At 40.2% G+C, this 21512-nt stretch overlaps 1 protein-coding gene and 1 long non-coding RNA gene across 3 annotated transcripts; both read left to right on the plus strand.

Annotated features, from left to right (window-relative positions):
- Window positions 1-327: 327 nt before the first annotated feature.
- Window positions 328-2961, plus strand: LOC110927277 (UDP-glucuronate 4-epimerase 6). Its single transcript, XM_022170936.2, has 2 exons — window positions 328-907; window positions 1653-2961. Exons 1-2 carry the CDS (start codon window positions 430-432, stop codon window positions 2516-2518), a joined length of 1344 nt encoding a protein of 447 aa, XP_022026628.1. The 5' UTR covers window positions 328-429; the 3' UTR covers window positions 2519-2961.
- Window positions 2962-9532: 6571 nt separating this feature from the next.
- Window positions 9533-12907, plus strand: LOC118488439. Of its 2 annotated transcripts, none has more exons than XR_004884711.1 (3): window positions 9533-9886; window positions 10916-11004; window positions 12797-12907. It is a non-coding gene; the product is annotated as an uncharacterized LOC118488439 (long non-coding RNA). The 2 variants fall into 2 exon arrangements; XR_004884714.1 differs by having other exon boundaries at window positions 10921-11004.
- The last annotated feature ends 8605 nt before the right edge of the window (window positions 12908-21512 follow it).

Consider the following 21512-nt stretch of genomic DNA (forward strand, 5'->3'; position numbering starts at 1 on the left):
GGGCCACGCCGAAACCCAAGCTCACCCGGGGTGGTGACTTGGGTGTTTGTACCCAACCCCCGCCCCATACCCCATAGTCTTATGCGGGGTTGTCAGTTCAAATCCCAAGCCGATCCGGATTTTCGTTCCATCATGTTTTACGCCAGAGAGTTCCGATCTGAAGCCAGCGTAGCTTCGATTAGGATAACTTAGTCTGATCAAAGTGAAGCAATATAGCTTTCCAATCTAAGAAATAACACAATAAAATTACCATTCCAAAAAAAGAAAAAAGAAAAAACAATATAATTATAATACAAATATATTCTCTCTCATCCCTTTATATCCTTGTATACCACCACAACCCACCCTCCAATCTACATTCTCATATCTAACACTCTATAACCATATTGTTCTTCATTGAGGCGTTACCATATCTAAAATTTTAACGTAATGGCGCCCTCGCCAGACACGAGCAAAACGACCAAACTCGAGCGGTACAACACCTACATCCGCAAAGTTAACACGACCAAAATATTATCCGCCTCATCAAAGCTCCTTTTTCGCCTCACGCTCTTAGTCGCGCTCATTCTCATTTTCTTCTTCACATTCAACAACCAGCCAGTTTCCGACCCAACCATCAGTAACCACCGTGTCCTCACCACCTCCCACTTCCTCTCCTCCGCCTTCTACGGCAGCGGGGCGTCGTGGGAGAAAGAAGTCCGGCGGTCTTCAACGCCACGTCGGCTTAACGGGTTCTCGGTTCTTGTTACTGGAGCTGGTGGGTTTGTTGGGACTCATTGCTCATTAGCTTTGAAGAAACGTGGTGATGGTGTTTTGGGTTTGGATAATTTTAATTCTTATTATGATCCTTCCTTGAAACGTGCGAGACAAACGTTGTTGAAACAACATGAGATTTTTATTGTAGAAGGTGAGTTATGTTATTTATTTATTTATTTATTTTTTATTTATTTGTTCGTTTTTTTAGAGTTGAATGTAATTTTAGTCCTTGTGATTTGGGTTATTTTACTAGTTTAGTTCAAATGTTTTATTTTTCGTTTGTGGGTTCAGAAAGATTTCATCGTTGCCATTTTTACTGTAGAAGGTGAGTTAGTTAATTTATTTATTTTTACTTTTTTGAATTATCTTTTTTAACTGCCGAACATACATTCTCTAATTCTACTACTGAATCTACTAGCTAATAAAAAACCAAAAACCGAACCGTATCCACAACTAAAAAAATACTTACCTGAATTGTGAATTTGGTATTTGGTTCGGTTCGGTTTTTAATCGTACCTGAATTGTGATTTGGGTTTCGGATTAGTTATTGGTCTCATAAATTCTGGTTATTCGAATGAAGTTCGAATAACCGAACCGATATGATATTTTTATGATAGAAGATGATTAAAATTTATTTTTTTAATTATTTTATTTGGTTTTACCGTTTTTAACATGATATTATTTTTATAGTAGATGATTAAAAATTGTTATTTTTAATTATATTATTTGTTTTTACCGTTTTTAACGGAAAACAAGCATTCTCCTCTTTCTATTAAATCTACACCATTGTCCAGTTGGTTTTTGATTAATATTTTAAGTATGTGTTTAATTTTATTTTATTTTTTAACAGCAAACACGTATTCGCTAACTCTTAAATCTACACTATTGTCCACCAGGTGATTTAAATGACGGCGAGTTGTTATCGAAACTTTTCGACATTGTACCGTTTACACATGTACTCCACTTGGCAGCGCAAGCGGGCGTACGTTACGCAATGCAAAACCCACAATCGTACGTTAGATCCAACATTGCGGGATTCGTAAATCTCCTCGAAACCGCAAAAAACGCGGATCCTCAGCCATCAATCGTGTGGGCATCATCCAGCTCAGTATACGGACTCAACACCGAAAACCCGTTTTCGGAGTCCCATCGCACGGACCAACCCGCGAGCCTCTACGCCGCTACTAAAAAAGCGGGCGAGGAAATCGCCCATACTTATAACCATATTTACGGTCTTGCCATTACCGGGTTAAGGTTTTTCACCGTGTATGGACCGTGGGGTCGACCAGATATGGCCTACTTTTTTTTCACAAAAGATATTCTTAATGGAAAACCAATTAATGTATACCAGACGCATGATGAAAAAGAGGTGGCGCGTGACTTCACGTACATAGACGACGTCGTAAAAGGGTGTTTAGGGGCGTTAGATACGGCGGAGAAGAGTACCGGAAAAGGCGGGAAAAAGAGGGGTCCGGCGCAATTAAGGATATATAACTTGGGGAACACGTCACCCGTGTCGGTGGGAAAGTTAGTGTCAATATTGGAAAATTTGTTAAGTGTGAGGGCTAAAAAGCATATTATTAAAATGCCACGAAACGGCGACGTTCCGTATACTCATGCTAACGTGAGCCTGGCTTATAGGGATTTTGGGTATAAACCTACTACTGATTTGTCAACTGGGTTGAGGAAGTTTGTTAAGTGGTATGTTAGTTATTATGGGATCAAGCCAAGGGTAAAAAAGGGAATTAACGACTCGAATTGATGATATTGATCCGTTTCACCCCCGAACTTCTGTTTATTCACGAGGTTACCCCTAAGTTATTGTTTTTCTTTGCGGTTCCAATCCGATGATGTTCTGGTATTGGGTGAAGAATGAAGATGGTGAACAACGACGACGACGTCGTGTCGAAGGGCGCGCTACGGTTACATGGTGTTTCTTTTGATGGAAATGGAAATCAATTGTCAAGGCAATTGAAGATATGTGTGTATACATACAAATATTATAAGGATACCAAGGGGGAGAAGTGTAGAGTTAAGAAATTTAGGGGTGTGATTGTAATAATTTGTTGTTGGATGTAAATTTAAAGATAATATAGTTTTGTGCCTAAAAAGAAAAAGGTGCAAATCAAGATGTGTATTGTGAAATTTCAAGAACATAATGATGACCCAAAGGCATCAACTTTCATTCTTTTGGGTATTGTGATATTTTGTATATTTTGAGATATTTTTGCAAGGTTTACAAGTAGTTTACACAAATGAATAAATCCATATTAATCTTCATGATTAGCCATGTATGCTTAAACTTAGAGATTAATATTATAAAATTAATTTAAGATGTTTAAAGCAATAACGCATTTACAAAAAATGAATCATTAGTCATGCACGCCGTTGATCAAACTTGATAAAATTACGTTGCAAGTGTAAAGAGTTTTTATATAAGAGTGATGAATCTATACGTAAAAAGTTTAAAAACGTTGCAAGTGTAAAGAGTTTTTATATACGAGTGATGAATCTATACGTAAAAAGTTTAAAAAAAGTTTGACGGCTTAGTGTTCCACGTCATAAGATGATATTTGCATAAATAATTCGCTTAGATTTCACGCTTGTAATAGTTGTACTCGTAACTTTTTCTATTATCATTAGATTTAAATTCACTCTCACCTTACAAAACATAACCAACTTTAAATTTTTGTGTCCAAAAACTGAGTTCTTTTAGGTAAAATAAAAATAATATATTTATTTTTGTGTGATATTACTTTAATTCAAATAAGCAATATTAAACGTTCGAATAATAAGTGATGATTACGCTCCACCAAAATAAAATAACTTTCACTTATCGTGTATGCTTATTGCATTTCGTCACGTAAGATATAATAATAAATTATTATTACTATTATTAAAAACAAATATTAATATTTTGATATTGATATTGATATTCTGGTGTGCTAAGTTAACGGGAAGGTCAAAAACAACAGAGTTGATTATAAAAATTTATGTGTGTCTATTGCAAGACTTGCACATACAAAATTTCGTTTACTTTTAATTAATTAGATTCATTTGGCAAGCACAAAAAAAATACATTATCTTCTGTATCATGTGGCAAGCACAAAAATTACATTATCTTCTGTATTTTAGAATACTATTCTTCAACAAAATGTTGTTAGTTGCGACTTATTTCACTATTTTTTTTATAAGATTAGTGATGTTATATAATTCACCAAAAAACTTACCCTGTTATATCAAAACAGAAGATAGACGGGCAACAAGCTGCGCCGTCATCTCTTTCTGAATTGCAAATCCTAACATTCTAAAGACAAACTCCTGCCCCCCTTGGGTTGAACAATTGTTGTGGATGACCCGCCGGACCTTGGTCAAGAAGTGGTTAGCTTATGGGGCTAGGGAGCCAAATGTGTCAAAGACAAAAGGTAAAAAGACATGTTAGCTCTCTGTGTAACACCCCGTGTTTTCGAATGTCAAAGTCAAAGTCAAAGTCCAAGTCAACTTTGACTTCTTTGACTGTTAATGTTCTTTTTGCTTTTGTATTATGTGGAGTAAGTGTTGTATATAATAAAATGATCAAATGTTTAATCAATACGACCGATTTACGACTGTGAATAGTAGGAAGTAACAATGCGATAAAGTTAATCAATCAATAATCAAGCTAATCGATCAATCAATCGAACTCGAGACTCGAGCTATGCGAAACTGGTGTGGTAATACTTACGTGTGTGTGTGCCTTATGTGTTACTTGTGCATGTTTACTTTATGTTGTGTGGTATTCAATCGAATCAATCGAAAATCGAATCGAAACTTGAAAGGTGATCGAACTCAATCGAAACCGACATCGAAACGTGACTTATAGAAGATTGTATGTTAGATATAGTAGTTGGGACTGAGAGTAATTTGACTAGGAACTCTGTCGTATTCGTATCATCGTCCATCGAAATCGAAACGTCGAAAATCATCGCGAAATACCCAAAGTGTGTCGCGGATCGAACAGGAGGCATCCTGATCGAAAGGGCCAGCCGATCGGCTAACATCTTCCTAGCCGATCGAGCAGCCCATTCGATCGGAGCTTCTGGCCGATCGGCTGGCACTTTCCCCTTTTGGAGCCTATAAATAGAGCTGTCATTGTCACACTTTCCATTTTTGGAAAGCTCTGACCGAACCAGCCTTCTTCTTCACCTTTTCTCAGATTTCTTTCAACTCCGGTAAGTTTTCACTCTAATTCTTGTACGTTTTTTATCACTACATGATTCTACACCTTTCTATCTTCCAAAACTCGATTTCTAACCGTGAAATCATCAAGATCTAAGTGTTCTTGGGTGATGTCATCATGGTGTTCTTCAAAAACACCAAACTTTGACCTCATTTAACCGTGAATAGCTTAGATCTGACCGGTTTCCACATAAACAAACTAAGATTCTTACAAATCTTAACATTTTTATGAATAATTTCCAACATTCTTCAACCTTTTACACTCAAAACTTTAAAACCGGTAGAAACGGAGCTTGAACCGGCTAACTAATCATCCTAACAGTTAAGAGGTTCAAGATTCGGATTCTATATACTAGGTTCACCGATTCCGGGTTAAACTATAACCGACGTTCCGAACCGTTCACCGGCCGGACTTGGGTGATTCCTGTCCGAGCCAAGGAAACAAGTAGGAACGGAGAATATCATAGTTCAACTCGTTATCAAAACTACCTCGATATGACGACAAGTAACTAAACAGCCAAGTGTTAGACGAAAGGCCGACCAGGTCAGACTTGCTGGCCGAACGGCTAGGCTGTTCGAACAGCCCAGCCGATCGGACATGCCAGCCGATCGACCGGGCCAGCCGATCGGCTAGCACATGGCCCCACACTCTTCGAATTTTATGAAGTATGCTATTGAGAAGTGATGTTCGATCGAATACGCTACTCGATTGGTAAACATTACTCTTCGGATCATGAGATACTATGCTTCAACACTTAATCGTTTTTACAACTCGTTCGTAGCAAGGAGTGCCAGCCGATCGAACAGTCCGTTCGATCGAGTGACATTCTGTTGAGAACCACTTTTAAAGTTCCCAGCCGATCGGTTAAGCCGGCCGATCGAACAACCCGTTCGATCGATCGACCTGAAAGGTAAGGACATTTTGGTGTTCTCATATACTACAACGAAAACTTCAAAAGTTCAAATCCTCAAACACAAACACACCAGAGGAAGAAACAATCCACTCGAATGGACCGGCCGATCGAACAGGACTGTCCAACCGGACATACCAGCCGACCGAACAGCCCGTTCGATCGAACCTGCCGTTCGATCGACCAGCCTATTCGATCCATTCTCATTTGTCTTATTTTCCACGTTACTCATTGTTGTGCTATCGAACTATTCAGGCTAACCCTACTCTCAGCGCTCCCTTCAATCCATAATCAATCACTGTGAGTATACTCGAACCCTTTTTACTTTAGCACTTTTGGGTGTTACATACGTTACTTATCAAAATCACAATCGAACACACTATTCAAACTATATGAACGCTAACCGATTGCATGTATTACGTGATTAGATGTATACTTGTTATTATGTTTACACGTGGAATGCTGTCTACCTGCCTTAGCAACGTAGTACTATAGTTTGGACTCAGCACCCGTTCACACGGGGGTTGTTAAGGACAATTACTTGCATGATTTACGGTGGTGATCATGTATTGCGAACTGTCTCGGACAGTCAACCCGCAGTCGTTGGTATTGATAGGTCCATGTCGATAATTAACGTGCATCATTTCTCTCTGTGTACGTGCTGGTTATGCGTAAACTATTCGAACTCTATATGCTACTATCAAACTTGTATGCTCACCTTTACATTATATGCATGGTTGTAAAACAAGGTTTCCAAGGCCGAGTACTCCCCGAGTAGTCGCTACAAGGCAGCCTGCCGAGGCGACTTTCTTTGACTCCGCCTAATTACTCGGAGTTGGTCAAACGCGGTCAACCTCGGCCAGAATTGGATCTAGTAGGTCAAATCGGGCCTAATTTGACTTAAATAATAATAATATAACATAATTTCTATGCCTATCATATTAAAGAATGAATATCATTCACGTATTTTGTTATAAACATTAGTAAATTTGTGTTATTTGACATATATTTAATCTCCAAAAAGTAATTTCTTTATAATTTAACATGTCCGAGTACTCCCCGAGTACTCTCCGCGTAGACCGAGTACTCCCAACTCCCCGGTCGACCGACTAGGGAGCGCCTAGCGACTTTTGCAACCATGATTATATGTATTGACTTTATTTTAACGTATGTGACAGGTGTTTAGGATGCTTACTTGCTTTCGCTGCTGTGAAATCGAGGCTAGGAAAGAGTCTAGAAACCAAGACAATTTATACTTATGTGTTTAAATCTGAGTTGTCGGAACATGTTTTTGTTTGAAGGATACCTATGTCTGTAATGACTAAATTTATCTTATGGGTCACGGTATGGGACGTGATATTTAAACTATTCGGTAATATTAGTTGTTATGGAATTTCTTTGAACAATCTGTTTCGCTCAGTGTCGCGCCCCGATGATTCCGCCATCGGTTGGGGTGTGACAGATTGGTATCAGAGCCATAACTATAGGGAATTAGGTTAGACACGACCTAGTCCGGGTCGCTGTCTTAGAGACCTAGACTGTAGTTAGGAACCAACAGACCCAGTTTATGTGCTTATTCTGCAATCCTTCACTATCACTGCACTCAAATTCTCAATTAAAGTCAGGCGATTCAGTCAGGAATAGGTGTGAAAACCGCAACTCCCGACTAAACTGACTGACTTATGGGGATTTAACTCCTTCATCTCGACATTTTCGCCAATAAACGAGGAGAATTATACCAAATCAGGTGTGAAACCCCCATTTTAATGAAAACTCTCCTTAAATTTTCTTAAAAACAAGGAAGAAATTGCTAAGCCAAGGGGTGAAACCCTAACCTTGGCAGTTTATCCTAAACTTTATTTATCTCACCAAGGCCTCGATGGACTCCAACGACCTGAACTCACAAAGTATGACCTAGGGAACGCGTGTGGAATGCCCAAGAATCGAGGCAGAAACACGACCTCTAGAGTCGAAAGTGATGACAAGTCTACTGTGAATAGTCGAGTTGCCTTGGGTAGTCGATGTCTAGTAGCCGCAGACAATCCATCTCTCGATTTTATGTGTTTCGATTCTGAGAACCGCAACCGTGTACTCTGATGACTCGTTGATTTTGCGTGTTTATGTGTGCTTTCTCTGTTTTGTGTTTATATTTTGGGATGTTATCCGATTTTGCTATCATTTCAATGGACACACACGACTCACATTTGCTGCTCCATCTCAATTCGACATCCAGTTGTCGCAACTCTAGACGATATTATACTATGTTATGCTATACGACTAAGTTAGGCTAATCCGATGATATTCGATATACTATACGAACGACACGCGAGCTTTGAATGATAGGATCTTGAGGCAATCAGAATGCTATATGTGCTTATAGGGAAATTACGTGACATTACTTGCTTCTGTGATTTAATGGTTACGTGCTTTTGTGTTTATGTGACTCTGTGCTTATGTGCTTCTGTGCTCTACATGCTTATGTGCTTATGTGCTTCTGTGGTTATATGGGTTCTGTGCTGTTATGCCTATGAGATTACGTGTTATGTGTTCGACGTGATTCTAAGCTTTAGATAGTAGTAGACGTGTGAGGTGGGAATCGATTTCGTTGTGTTGAGTCTCATGACGATGTCTAATGCAGACCATGTCGTCGTCCGGACATCGAACCCCACTTACTCGCCAAGAAAAGAGGGACAGACGTCTCGCTGCCATCATCTCCAAGCAAGTGGCGAAGGCCGTGAGTGAGGTGTATGAAAATGCCAGCAAAACGTCGGAAGAATCCCGAGCTGAAAACCCTAAGGATTCAAGCAAGGCTGCTTTTAGCTTCAAGCAGTTCAAAGCATGCGGACCAAAAGAGTTCACTAGCGAAGATGGTCCTACCGCCATGTTTCACTGGTTTGACTCGGTCGAAGTCACTCTGCGCCAGAGCAGATGTCCTAAACATCTCCGCACTCTCAATGCTACAGGCGTCTTCCAGTCCCGTGCTTTAGACTGGTGGACGACCGAACGAAACAAGCGCGGAAATGATGCAGCTTACGAGCTAACATGGGAGGAGTTGAAGGCAATTATGATCGACGAATTCTGCCCTCCTCATGAACGTAAAAGCTGGAGGACGAGTTATGGGGAATCAAGTAGAAGGATGGAGACAACGCTGCTCTCACTGCTCACTTCAAGCAGCTTAGCATCATATGTCCCGATCAAGTCAAGACCTCAGATCAAGCCATCAAGAAGTACATTCGAGCCCTGCCCGACTGTGTAGCCGACTTTGTTCACGCTGCCAAGCCAGCAACGATCGAAGAAACCTATCTACTCGTCGCTGAGATCAACGACAAGCGAGTGAAGTCTGGTTTTTGGGATAAGCAAACTAAGTCTCTGCACCAAGCCACTACAGCACCCACCGACTCATCTGCTCAATCCTCCAAGTCATCGAGAAGAAAGAAGAGGAACAACAACAACAGCTCCAGCAACAAGAGCTGTGCTCCCGCGACAAACGCCACTCCTCTACAAGCTGTACCAGCTCAACAGCAGCAGCACCCTCGCTCAGCTCTAGTGATCAATGCACCGCCAGCAAAGCGTGCATACACAGGCCCTCACCCACTCTGCCCAACGTGTTCGTATCATCACCCAGTGGGGCTAGCCTGTTGTAACGCCCCAAAACCGAATTATTAATTTGCTAGTTTGTTATCATGTTTAACAAAAGGGGGTATAATAACTAGGTTAGTAAACCTAGTTAAATGTCTAGCAAATTAAGTAAAGGATTGAAACTTGTGGTAACTATGATGGGTAATAAACTTGAGGGACTAGGATTGCCAAAGTTGAAAGTGAATTTAATTAAAACAAAAATCTCACACACACAAGGTGTGTGTGTGCGTGAGAACGATCAGGAGAAGGGAGTGAGGGGTGTAAACCCTAACCCTCAAGAAACCATCAAATTGAAGAAGGATTTCAGCCTAAACTAATGCATGAACACGTTTTCTTGATGATCTAGCCCTATTAAACATGTGGTAAGTTGTAATTTACGATTTAATGATCTTGCTATGAAGTGGGTTATGAACAATCCATGAAATTGTACGAAATTGATCATGTACATGTGTTAGAATCACTATATAGAACATGAACTATGCAAGATTCTAAGTAATTTGATGATTTTGGATGAAACCCACTTGTAGTAGTGAAGATGATGATATGGATAATCATACATGTTTAATTGTTGTGTAAAATTCATGTATGATGTTGTATGTAATGAGTAATTGTTAGTTAATTTGGGTATATTATGAGAATTTTATGATTCTAGTGGAACTTGATGATCTTGATATGAACATGTAATATTATGCATAAAATACTTGTACATTAGGCTTAGAAAGTTGTACGCACACCAAGTGTTTGATGAAATGTCTAAATGGAAATGATGTGTGAAATTGTATGCAAGTAATAGGTAATTATATATAGAACGTGATAATAATGTATTTGATAGTAAACTAACATGAGAAGTGCGTTTTAGATATAGTTCATGCGGAGGCTATGTTGAAAGGATGTTGGGTTAGCTAAGTATGAGTTAAGGTGTTAGTTGTGAAGATATGAAAACGTTGGTGTGGAAGAAATGGATTATGTATGTACATGTGTATATAATTAGGTGATCATGTAGTTTAATATGTCATATAATACGATCATGAAATGCGTATAATGTTAATACTATGCTCTACCATATTAAGATGGATACATGTTCATAAGTTGAAAGTGTGTAAGTAAGACAGTTGACTTTTTGAAAGTCGACAATGAATGAATAACATGGTTAGCCTTTCGGACACAATTATAATAGTAGAGAAGTAATGTGTTATGTACTAGATGATCTACATGTCGTGTACGATGATGATTGAGATGCGTGAATGTGGAACAAGGTAACTTTTAGTCTATGCCTTATGTATGTGGTATTTGGTTAATAAAAATGCAAGTAATATATGAATGGAAGGAAATGAATGTTAGTATGAATGAGCATTTGTGCTAACCATAATGTGATTGTAATGACATGAAAGGATAGGGATCACATTAGCATGGACTCAAGAGCGGAACGCTAACGGGTCATGAGGAGGTGAGGAAGCAAGCTTGAACACGGACGCTTAAGGTAAGTGATTCCGCAATCACTTCTTAGTTGTTATGTAATGTTATATGCAATCTAATTATATGTGACAATTGAGGTCAAATAGGAATGAGTTGTATGATGTCAATAAAGTATTAAACGGATCTTAGTTTGATCCAAGCTAGGCAGGTGTGATTAAGAAATTGTAGCTAAGTAGTGAGATTGGTTACTCATGCAAGAAATTCCTTTGTTATTAAGGATATAGCATAATTGACTAAAATGCCCTTGATAGGTATATCGGGCAAACGACCTTAGAAGTCGTTTGGAATCAAGATATTCGATTAGTATAATATTTTGGTCAAGCATGAAAATGTGGAGTATGTTTTTGTATGTCATAAACTACTTAATGCATAAATACCCATAACGGGTCAAGGTAAGCTTCTGACCAAAAATATGTTAAAAATAGGTAAGACATCCAAGAATTTAATCCTCTATGATAAATGACGTTGATATTAAAAGGTTCATGAGGAGTCGAGGTTAAGTAATCAGATTATGTTGATAAATGCACGAACGGGTCAAATAGTTAGAAAAGGGTAATATGTCGAATGCACGTAAGTTAAGAAATTCCTTATTTCGGAGGTAGGATTTTAAGTTGATATGATAGAATGTGAATTTACAAGCATGTAGGAAGAAACGGGAGGTTAAACGGGTAAACGGTTCAAAAGTTATGCGCGTTTTAGTGCGTACGGACGACGAAACGGAACTGCAGAAAACTGTAGTTTCTAGAGGGCGTCGCCGACGGGTATGGGGGCGTCGCCGACGGGCTCCAGAAAGTGAATTTTTGTGCTGACGGGTTAATCTCCTGTCTACGGGTTTTTGGGCTACGGGTAAATGCAAGGCCCGTCGCCGACGGCCCTAGGGGCGTCGGCGACGGCCTCCCCAAGTTCCAAAAGCTGAAATCTTGTTATTTAAGTTATTTTATGTATCGTAGGCTTCGGTTTGTCATCCGTGGTCTACGGCGGACCTTCCAAACATGATTTTGATGGTTCCTTAGATGTTTATGAGCTATAAAGCTAAGTCTAAGACCCATGTAAATAATGTATGATTATGTAAGAGGTACGCGTGATCTAGCACGTGTACATAAAGGTATGCATGTATGTAATGACGTAGGAAGGGTATGAACAAATGTAGATGTGTATGTATGTATGTATAAAGATATGTACGAGTGTGTGCATGTATGTAATGATGTAGGAAAGGTTTGTACGTATATAGATGTGTATGTATGTATGTATGTATAAAGATATGTACGAGTGTATGCATGTATGTAATGATGTAGGAAAGGTTTGTACGTATATAGATGTGCATGTATGTATGTATAAAGATATGTACGAGTGTATACATGTATGTAATGATGTAGGAAAGGTTTGTACGTATATAGATGTGCATGTATGTATGTATAAAGATATGTACGAGCGTATGCATGTATGTAAATATGTAGGAAAGGTACGTACGTATGTAGAAGTATATGTATGTATGTAATAAGACATGTATGAGAGTATACACGTATGTAAAATTGTAGGGAAGATATGTACGTATGTAGATGTGTATGTATGTAATTACGCATGTATGCATAATTTAGTCACGTTGAGGGCTAACGTTATTAATGGTGCACCTTGAGAATGGAAAGTAATGCAGGTACATTATTGAAGCCTCACCAGGAAATGGATACGCATATGAAATGCTTAAAGTTTGAAAGATGACGAAATGTGAAGTGTACGCGAATGAATCTTGTTTATATAATGTGTACTAATGTTACGAATGTATGTGGTGAGTGCAGGTTATACGGATAACGGGCGGATTATCACAAGAATTAGAGATCGAAGACCGAGTCACGAGATAGATTGTACGGGAATAATTAAGTATGTACTATTAGTAAACATGACTTATATTTTATCTTTGTAAAAGATACATTTTAAAACGAACTTTCAAGTAAGTCAAGACGTTTGTAATGAAAGAAATTTTATGGTACGAATTTCCGCTGCGACTTTTGACAAATACGAATTAGGGCGTAACACCTGTCGCTTCTGCGCTCACTGCAACCTTTACGGTCATTTCACTGCGAACTGTCGCTATGGTCCCCGTCAAGCCCCAGTTCAAGCTACCGTCAACCAAGCTCTACTCCCTGCCCCTCAAGGCCAACAAGCAGCTCAAGCACCTGCAGCCAACGCTCGGGTCTGCTTTGCATGTGGTGACCCTAACCACTTTGCAAACAGGTGCCCGAACAGGGTGGTTAAACAAGAGCCCCAGCAGCAACAACCACAACAGCAGCCTCAGCAACAGCAGCAAGCAGCCCATGCCCGAACCTTCAACATTAATGCCCGTCAGGCTCAGGCGGATAACAACGTGGTTAATGGTACGTTCCTTGTGAATGGTATTTATGCATCATGTCTGTTTGATACTGGAGCCGATAACTGCTTTGTGTCGTTTGAATTTGAGAAGCTCCTTAGCCGTAAGCGCTCTTATCTGTCCTCGTCATTCGAAGTCGAAGTCGCTACGGGAAGAACTATTGCCGTTAATTCTGTACTCCGTGATTGTACTCTCGAACTCAACAATCACATCTTTCCGATCGACCTTATTCCAATGCAACTCGGAAGCTTCGATGTCATAATAGGCATGGACTTTCTTCGCGAAAACCATGCTGAAGTTGTGTGCTTCGAAAAGATGATTCGATTCTCGCTCGCGAATGGTGACCTATTGTGTGTGAACGGTGAAACAGCGTCGAAAGGTCTCAAGCTCATGTCTTGTATTCAAGCCAGCAAGTATCTCCGCAAGAAATACCAAGCTTTCTTGGCCAACATTGTAGTAGCGGAGAAGGGAAAGAAAAAGAAAGTTGAAGTCAAAGACGTTCCAGTGGTTCGTGAATTTCCTCAGGTGTTCCCTGATGATCTTCCCGGACTACCACCAAGTCGTGATATCGACTTCCGCATCGACCTCATTCCTGGAGCTAACCCCGTTGCCAAAGCCCCTTATCGACTCGCTCTATCCGAAATGCGGGAACTCTCGAACCAACTCCAGGAATTACTCGAAAAAGGCTTTATTCGCCCAAGCACCTCTGATGCGTGTGTAGTGTAATATATTTTTAATATATAATTAAGCCCTTTTTACACTTTTAGCCAAGTTTTAAATTTATAAAACACGATATTCACTAACACTAAACACACATATGGGCAAGTGCACCCATCGTGGACGTAGTATAGTGTTGGTAAGATACCGAGGTCGTCCAAGGACACAAGAGCTTTTAATACCGGTTTATCCTCAACGTCTAATCAAATCAAAAAGTTAGAAAAATGTTTTAAACTAAGAAAAATAAAAACTAACTAAATGCTGAAAATAAAAATAAAATAAAAACAGATAGACAAGATGAATCACTTGGATCCGACACGTGTATTAGTATAACCTTTGATTATTTTTGCACTTTTGCACTTGTTTAAGAGATTATCTTAGTTATTGTAGTAGGCCCCTCTTTTGAAGGCGACGTTACCCTCAACCCAGTAGTTTGAGTCAGCAAGGATACAATCCTAAAGGGTCGGATTATTGAAAGATAATGAATTAAGTTATTAATGCAAATTGTGGTAGGCCCCGCTTTTGGCGGTGACGTTACCTTCGGCTAAGTAGTCTGAGTCAGCAGGGATACAGTCCTAAATAGCCGGGTTATAGTATTAATAGTAGTTAACTTATGAGGGGGTCAAAGAGTTTGGATCCCCGCCATCCAATACCTATGGGCATTGAAGGAGATCCTACTAAATTTGACCCAGGTCCCAAGTAGGACCTCTAAACGCTGAACAAGGGCAAGACCCTTACCAAACCGTTCCCTTAACCCCCGACCAGGTAGCCAACATACCTCCATATAGACCGTGGAGATATGAATGGTGAAAATCTTTTATTTTATATAGACAGTAAAATAATGCCAAGACACCACGGACAAACGATAAGGAAAGATCACCTTCAACATAAGTAACTAGTTATTAAAGTCATTAATACAAAACCAAATAAAAAGTGCAAAAGATTAAAAATAAAAAGTATTATACTAAACACTTGTCTTCACCAAGTGATGTAAGAGACTTAGGCAAACATGGCCTTGATTGTCAAGAACTCTCACGATCAATCTTGGATCCCGAGACGACTCACACACTCTACGATGGACAATGGATGATGGTGGTGGATGATGGTGTTATGGTGGTGGTGGGTGGTGGATGAGGTGTGAGAGAGGTGGTGTGCCAAGGGATGAGAGAGAATGAAGCCAAGCTCCTCTATTTATAGGCTGAACAGAAGGCTGGACACGGCCCCGTGTCCGCTGGACACGGCCCCGTGCCCGCCTGACACTCTCTCTCCTCATTAATTGTAATTGCGAATTACAATTAATGCGCCTGCTGTACTTTCACCACGCCCCCGTGCTCGCTGGACACGGCCCCGTGGTGGGCAATGGAAGCTTCTACTGGTTTGTCTTTTCTGCTGCTTCCTGGGCACGCCCCCGTGTTCGCTGGACACGGGGCGTGTTCAGACTCTGTTTCTTCCTTTTTGCCTTGGGAGATGCCGTTGAGGGTCCGGGCAGTCCACTTTTGTTCCTTTTCTTGTATTTTATGGTAGAATTAGCTGTCTTTTTGCTTCTTTTGTGATTTTGAGCTCATTTCATCCTGAAAATACAAAAGGAAGACAAAAACACTCTTTTTCCAACATTAGTACTAAAAAAGGGTTAGTTTTATGCCTTAATTGATGTGTTTTATATGTTGCATTTTACACACATCAAATACCCCCACACTTGAACTTTTGCTTGTCCTCAAGCAAAACTCTTTAAATGTGGCTTACACTCCCAAATGGAATAGGTAGAAGAGAAGTTTTTAGTTTGTCCTAGAGTGTCGGGAATCCAAGGTTTTTATAGGCTTTATTTTTATTTATTTACAATCCTATTCGTTATGATTTATTTTGAACTTTTCATAAGATAAATTACTTATTTGGGCATAGCATGCCTTATTAAAATTCCATTTATATACAAGTTCACATACCTCACGGGAGATCACTCAACACTCGGCCGAAGGTGTATATTTTAGTGAATCACTCGAGAGCGGCACGGAACTTACGTCTTTCCATAGGCTTGCCAAGCAATCAATCCTCCTCCTTTTTAACTTTTTACATTTGTAAATATCAAGAGGACTTTTTGGGTGAAGGCTTGGGTTTAAAGGTGGGTGGTTGGTTAGTGGTTAGTAAAAAGGGCGAAAAATCGTAACAAGCGTCGGTTTTCGTGAAGTACCTTATTTTTAGTGACTTTTTATTTTTGAAGTATTTCTCCAAACAAGCTTTTTATAGCTTTTGTTTGTTTTTGACTTCATCATCATATATATATATTTTTTTTTTTGATGTCACATGAAAGGGCAAGTTGACGAAAAACCGAGCTTGTTACTAAAATAAAGGGTGAAAAAAATGAAAAAGGTTTTTGGTGGGTAAAAATGGTTTTTGGGGTAATGAAATGAAAGGTTTAGGCTCAAAGGGGCTATCTAGGAGGATTTTGGGTAGGTAAAAAAATTGAAAAATAATGGTTTTGAAAGAAAAATGGTTAGTCCTAATGCCTCCATCATTTACTTACTTGGGTTTAAGTTGGTAAGGACCGGGAATGTATCGTCGTGGCAAGTTCTAGATCTGTAAAGACCGAGCGGCTATTCACACAAGAAATGAAAAATGAGCATTTAATCTAAATATGTGTATTTTTATGCTCAATAAAGGCTCAAAACTCACTTTTGTGGGAATGGGTTTTTAATGTGACCAAGCATATATAATCGAATTTTTAACTAGACTTGTTATACCGTTTCATAATTTTCTTACGTTAGTTCTTTTTATCACGACGCTATCGGTTGTAAATTTGTAAAAATATAACCTTTTTAGAACTTGTTATTCCCAACTTAAACTAAGACAAGTAAATAATAAAAAAAATGAAAAAGTTTTTGAAAAAATTTGGGGTGTTTAGCGGTTCCAATAGAGTTTTGTGTAAGGCTTGTGTTTAGGATTTTGCAAAATTTCAAGGTTTTAGCATCCCCCCCACACTTAAATTACACATTGTCCTCAATGTGTCCAAAAAATAATATTTTTGGTTGATTAGAATGTATAAAAGTGTGTTAAAAAGCAAAGATTTATGTTACTGGCATTCTGGACACGGCCCCGTGTTCACCGGGCACGGCCCCGTGGTCAAGTGCCAGTAACAGAAATTACAGAATTGAAACAGAAGCCTGGACACGGGGGCGTGTCCGCTGAACACGGCCCGTGTCCAGTTACCTGAACTGGGTGATTTTTCTGCAGGGGCTCAGCACGGGGCCGTGTTGGTTGGGCACGGCCCGTGTTGAGCCTTCTGTAATGGAGATTTTTGTCGGGTTGCTCTGTTCTTCGTGCATGGTTCCATTTTTTCTCGTTCCCTTTTTCATCCATTACCACCATGAGTGTGTTTTATTCTCAAAACAACCATCAATCATAAAAACCATCATAACATTGCAAATCATAGAGAGACATTACACTAAGTTAGCTAAATAACTAGGGGATACATAAGGTTATCATAAGAGTTCCACTTATTTAAGAAAATTTCGGGAGTAGCTTCCCGATGTAGTAACTCTCTTTAGCCGATGGCTCCTTGGTTGTCATTCAAAGCCATTCTTCTATCTCCCTAGGGAGGTAAAAGGTAGCCTCATTCTCTTCGGTGTCTCGAGGAGGAACGCTCACCGGGATTCCTTGCACCACCCTCGGTTGAGGTACTTGGTGCATGGCGTGCCATTCTGCTGGAATGATAACCTCGGGTACTACATTCCACGCCCTTTGGGTTATCACCGGGACCAAAGGCGGGGAAGCGAGAAGGTTTAATCTCTGGTGCAGGAGATTTACTTCCCGTAGGCAACCCTCCAAACCTACCGTCAGATGATTAATACGATCCACCAAAGCTTCTTCTACTCCCGTCATCTCGTCTATGGCTTCCCTCAAAGCGTAAACGTAGTTTACTAGGGAATCCTCTGCCGTAGACGACCTCCTTCCATTTCGGTTATTTCTTGAAGATGTTCCGCTGTCTCTGCTGGCCATGTTCTGCGAAATAATCCGAAGATAACTAAACTTTTGCAAAACAGTACCTCGAACACGGCCCCGTGCTCAGTGAGCACGGCCCCGTGTTCAGCTATCTGCAGGATTTTTGCCTAACGGCTCCAGGTTTTTAAATTATTTTAATACACTTTTATTGTGTTTTAAGCTTAGATAATTTAAAACAAAGTTATAGAACTAACTTTAGACAAGAATCCGTGGCAAAAATTCCTACAAACCTTTCATAGAAGGTTGGAATCATGGGTTTCCAAGCTTCCATGGAGGTAAGGTTTGAAAAAAAAATTTTTGGAAGAAGGAGAAATGAACAAAAGTGGAAAAGACAAGATGGTCCTTAGGAACCTTCTTTTAGCACTTACCTAGGATGGTATATGTGAAGATCCCAGGAATCTCTGCTTGGTGAAGTGGTCAAAAATGAGCAGAATTCAGGCTGCATTTAAAGAAAATGACAGCACACTGGACACGGCCCCGTGTCCGCTGGACACGGCCCCGTGTGCAGAGAAAATCCTGACACATTTTGTCCGTATTCTGACAGAATCAGCAGAGAATCTTCTGAGTGAACACGGGGGCGTGTTGACCGGGCACGGCCCCGTGTCGGTAGGCTGTTTTATGGAGTTTTGTTTCTTACTAAGGAGCTAATCTATATCGGGTGGCTCTTGACTTGTTGGAACAACCCCAAAGTGCCTAAGATACCTTAATTGTCCTATACTAAGGCGAGAACGCAAGAGGTTGTCGGTGAGGGTAATTCCTATTTTCATTCTAGGTGGACAAGTCCAACCCTTTTCCGGGCTCTCGTTAAAGAAGGTGTATGCCGAATCGCTCAGGTCTATGTATGCATCGAACGAAGTCGATGGGGAGTCCTTCACGGCACAATCGGCACAGGGACGACTATCGTCCGCGTCTTGTCTAGGTAAGAAGGTATTTTCGGGAGCAACGAGGTTGTCGGAATGCGGTTCCAACATTTCCTCATGGTCATCATCTTGGGATGGATCTAAAAAATCCTTCCTAAGTTCTTTTGACCAATTTAGAAGTAGTTCTTCTAGTTGAAATAACTCGTCAAGGAGCATTTCTCCTAGAATATCTGGCTGGGCGCATTCGAGGGAGAAATAGTGCTTATTTTTACTTTCGCCCCTTTTAAGGTTACAAGGAATCGGTGGGTCTATATAGTGGGGCCTATAAGTGAGGAAAAAACATTTTAATTCCTCATGTTCGCCTCCACATATTCGACACCACAAACCATAAGAGTGCCGAAAGTAAAAAGAATTACTATCACTCATGTTTGTATCAGAAATTACCAACCGCCGGGATCTAACGGTTCTGTTTTCAGTAACTGAATCTTGGGCACGGGGGCGTGTTGAGTGGACACGGCCCCGTGTTCAGCCTACTGTCTGATATAAAACAGGATTGCCAGTTCCAATGATTGAGCACGGGGCGTGTTCAGCAGGCACGGCCCCGTGTTGAGCTCTGTAGAAGCTAAAAATCTAAGAAAAAATCCTAAAAAATTAAAGAAAAATAAAAATATGATTAGGCCGTTGATTCCTAACTTTCTTAAAATCCTTGTGTCCCCGGCAGCGGCGCCAAAAACTTGATGCGTGTGTAGTGTAATATATTTTTAATATATAATTAAGCCCTTTTTACACTTTTAGCCAAGTTTTAAATTTATAAAACACGATATTCACTAACACTAAACACACATATGGGCAAGTGCACCCATCGTGGACGTAGTATAGTGTTGGTAAGATACCGAGGTCGTCCAAGGACACAAGAGCTTTTAATACCGGTTTATCCTCAACGTCTAATCAAATCAAAAAGTTAGAAAAATGTTTTAAACTAAGAAAAATAAAAACTAACTAAATGCTGAAAATAAAAATAAAATAAAAACAGATAGACAAGATGAATCACTTGGATCCGACACGTGTATTAGTATAACCTTTGATTATTTTTGCACTTTTGCACTTGTTTAAGAGATTATCTTAGTTATTGTAGTAGGCCCCTCTTTTGAAGGCGACGTTACCCTCAACCCAGTAGTTTGAGTCAGCAAGGATACAATCCTAAAGGGTCGGATTATTGAAAGATAATGAATTAAGTTATTAATGCAAATTGTGGTAGGCCCCGCTTTTGGCGGTGACGTTACCCTCGGCTAAGTAGTCTGAGTCAGCAGGGATACAGTCCTAAATAGCCGGGTTATAGTATTAATAGTAGTTAACTTATGAGGGGGTCAAAGAGTTTGGATCCCCGCCATCCAATACCTATGGGCATTGAAGGAGATCCTACTAAATTTGACCCAGGTCCCAAGTAGGACCTCTAAACGCTGAACAAGGGCAAGACCCTTACCAAACCGTTCCCTTAACCCCCGACCAGGTAGCCAACATACCTCCATATAGACCGTGGAGATATGAATGGTGAAAATCTTTTATTTTATATAGACAGTAAAATAATGCCAAGACACCACGGACAAACGATAAGGAAAGATCACCTTCAACATAAGTAACTAGTTATTAAAGTCATTAATACAAAACCAAATAAAAAGTGCAAAAGATTAAAAATAAAAAGTATTATACTAAACACTTGTCTTCACCAAGTGATGTAAGAGACTTAGGCAAACATGGCCTTGATTGTCAAGAACTCTCACGATCAATCTTGGATCCCGAGACGACTCACACACTCTACGATGGACAATGGATGATGGTGGTGGATGATGGTGTTATGGTGGTGGTGGGTGGTGGATGAGGTGTGAGAGAGGTGGTGTGCCAAGGGATGAGAGAGAATGAAGCCAAGCTCCTCTATTTATAGGCTGAACAGAAGGCTGGACACGGCCCCGTGTCCGCTGGACACGGCCCCGTGCCCGCCTGACACTCTCTCTCCTCATTAATTGTAATTGCGAATTACAATTAATGCGCCTGCTGTACTTTCACCACGCCCCCGTGCTCGCTGGACACGGCCCCGTGGTGGGCAATGGAAGCTTCTACTGGTTTGTCTTTTCTGCTGCTTCCTGGGCACGCCCCCGTGTTCGCTGGACACGGGGCGTGTTCAGACTCTGTTTCTTCCTTTTTGCCTTGGGAGATGCCGTTGAGGGTCCGGGCAGTCCACTTTTGTTCCTTTTCTTGTATTTTATGGTAGAATTAGCTGTCTTTTTGCTTCTTTTGTGATTTTGAGCTCATTTCATCCTGAAAATACAAAAGGAAGACAAAAACACTCTTTTTCCAACATTAGTACTAAAAAGGGTTAGTTTTATGCCTTAATTGATGTGTTTTATATGTTGCATTTTACACACATCAACCTCTCCTTGGGGCGCGCCAGTCCTTTTCGTCAAAAAGAAGGACGGGTCGTTCCGGATATGCATCGACTATCGGGAATTGAATAAGCTAACCATCAAGAACCGATACCCCTTGCCCCGAATCGACAATTTGTTTGATCAGCTACAAGGT

This window comes from Helianthus annuus, chromosome 2 (genome assembly GCF_002127325.2).
Source record: "Helianthus annuus cultivar XRQ/B chromosome 2, HanXRQr2.0-SUNRISE, whole genome shotgun sequence".
Taxonomy (NCBI): domain Eukaryota; kingdom Viridiplantae; phylum Streptophyta; class Magnoliopsida; order Asterales; family Asteraceae; genus Helianthus; species Helianthus annuus.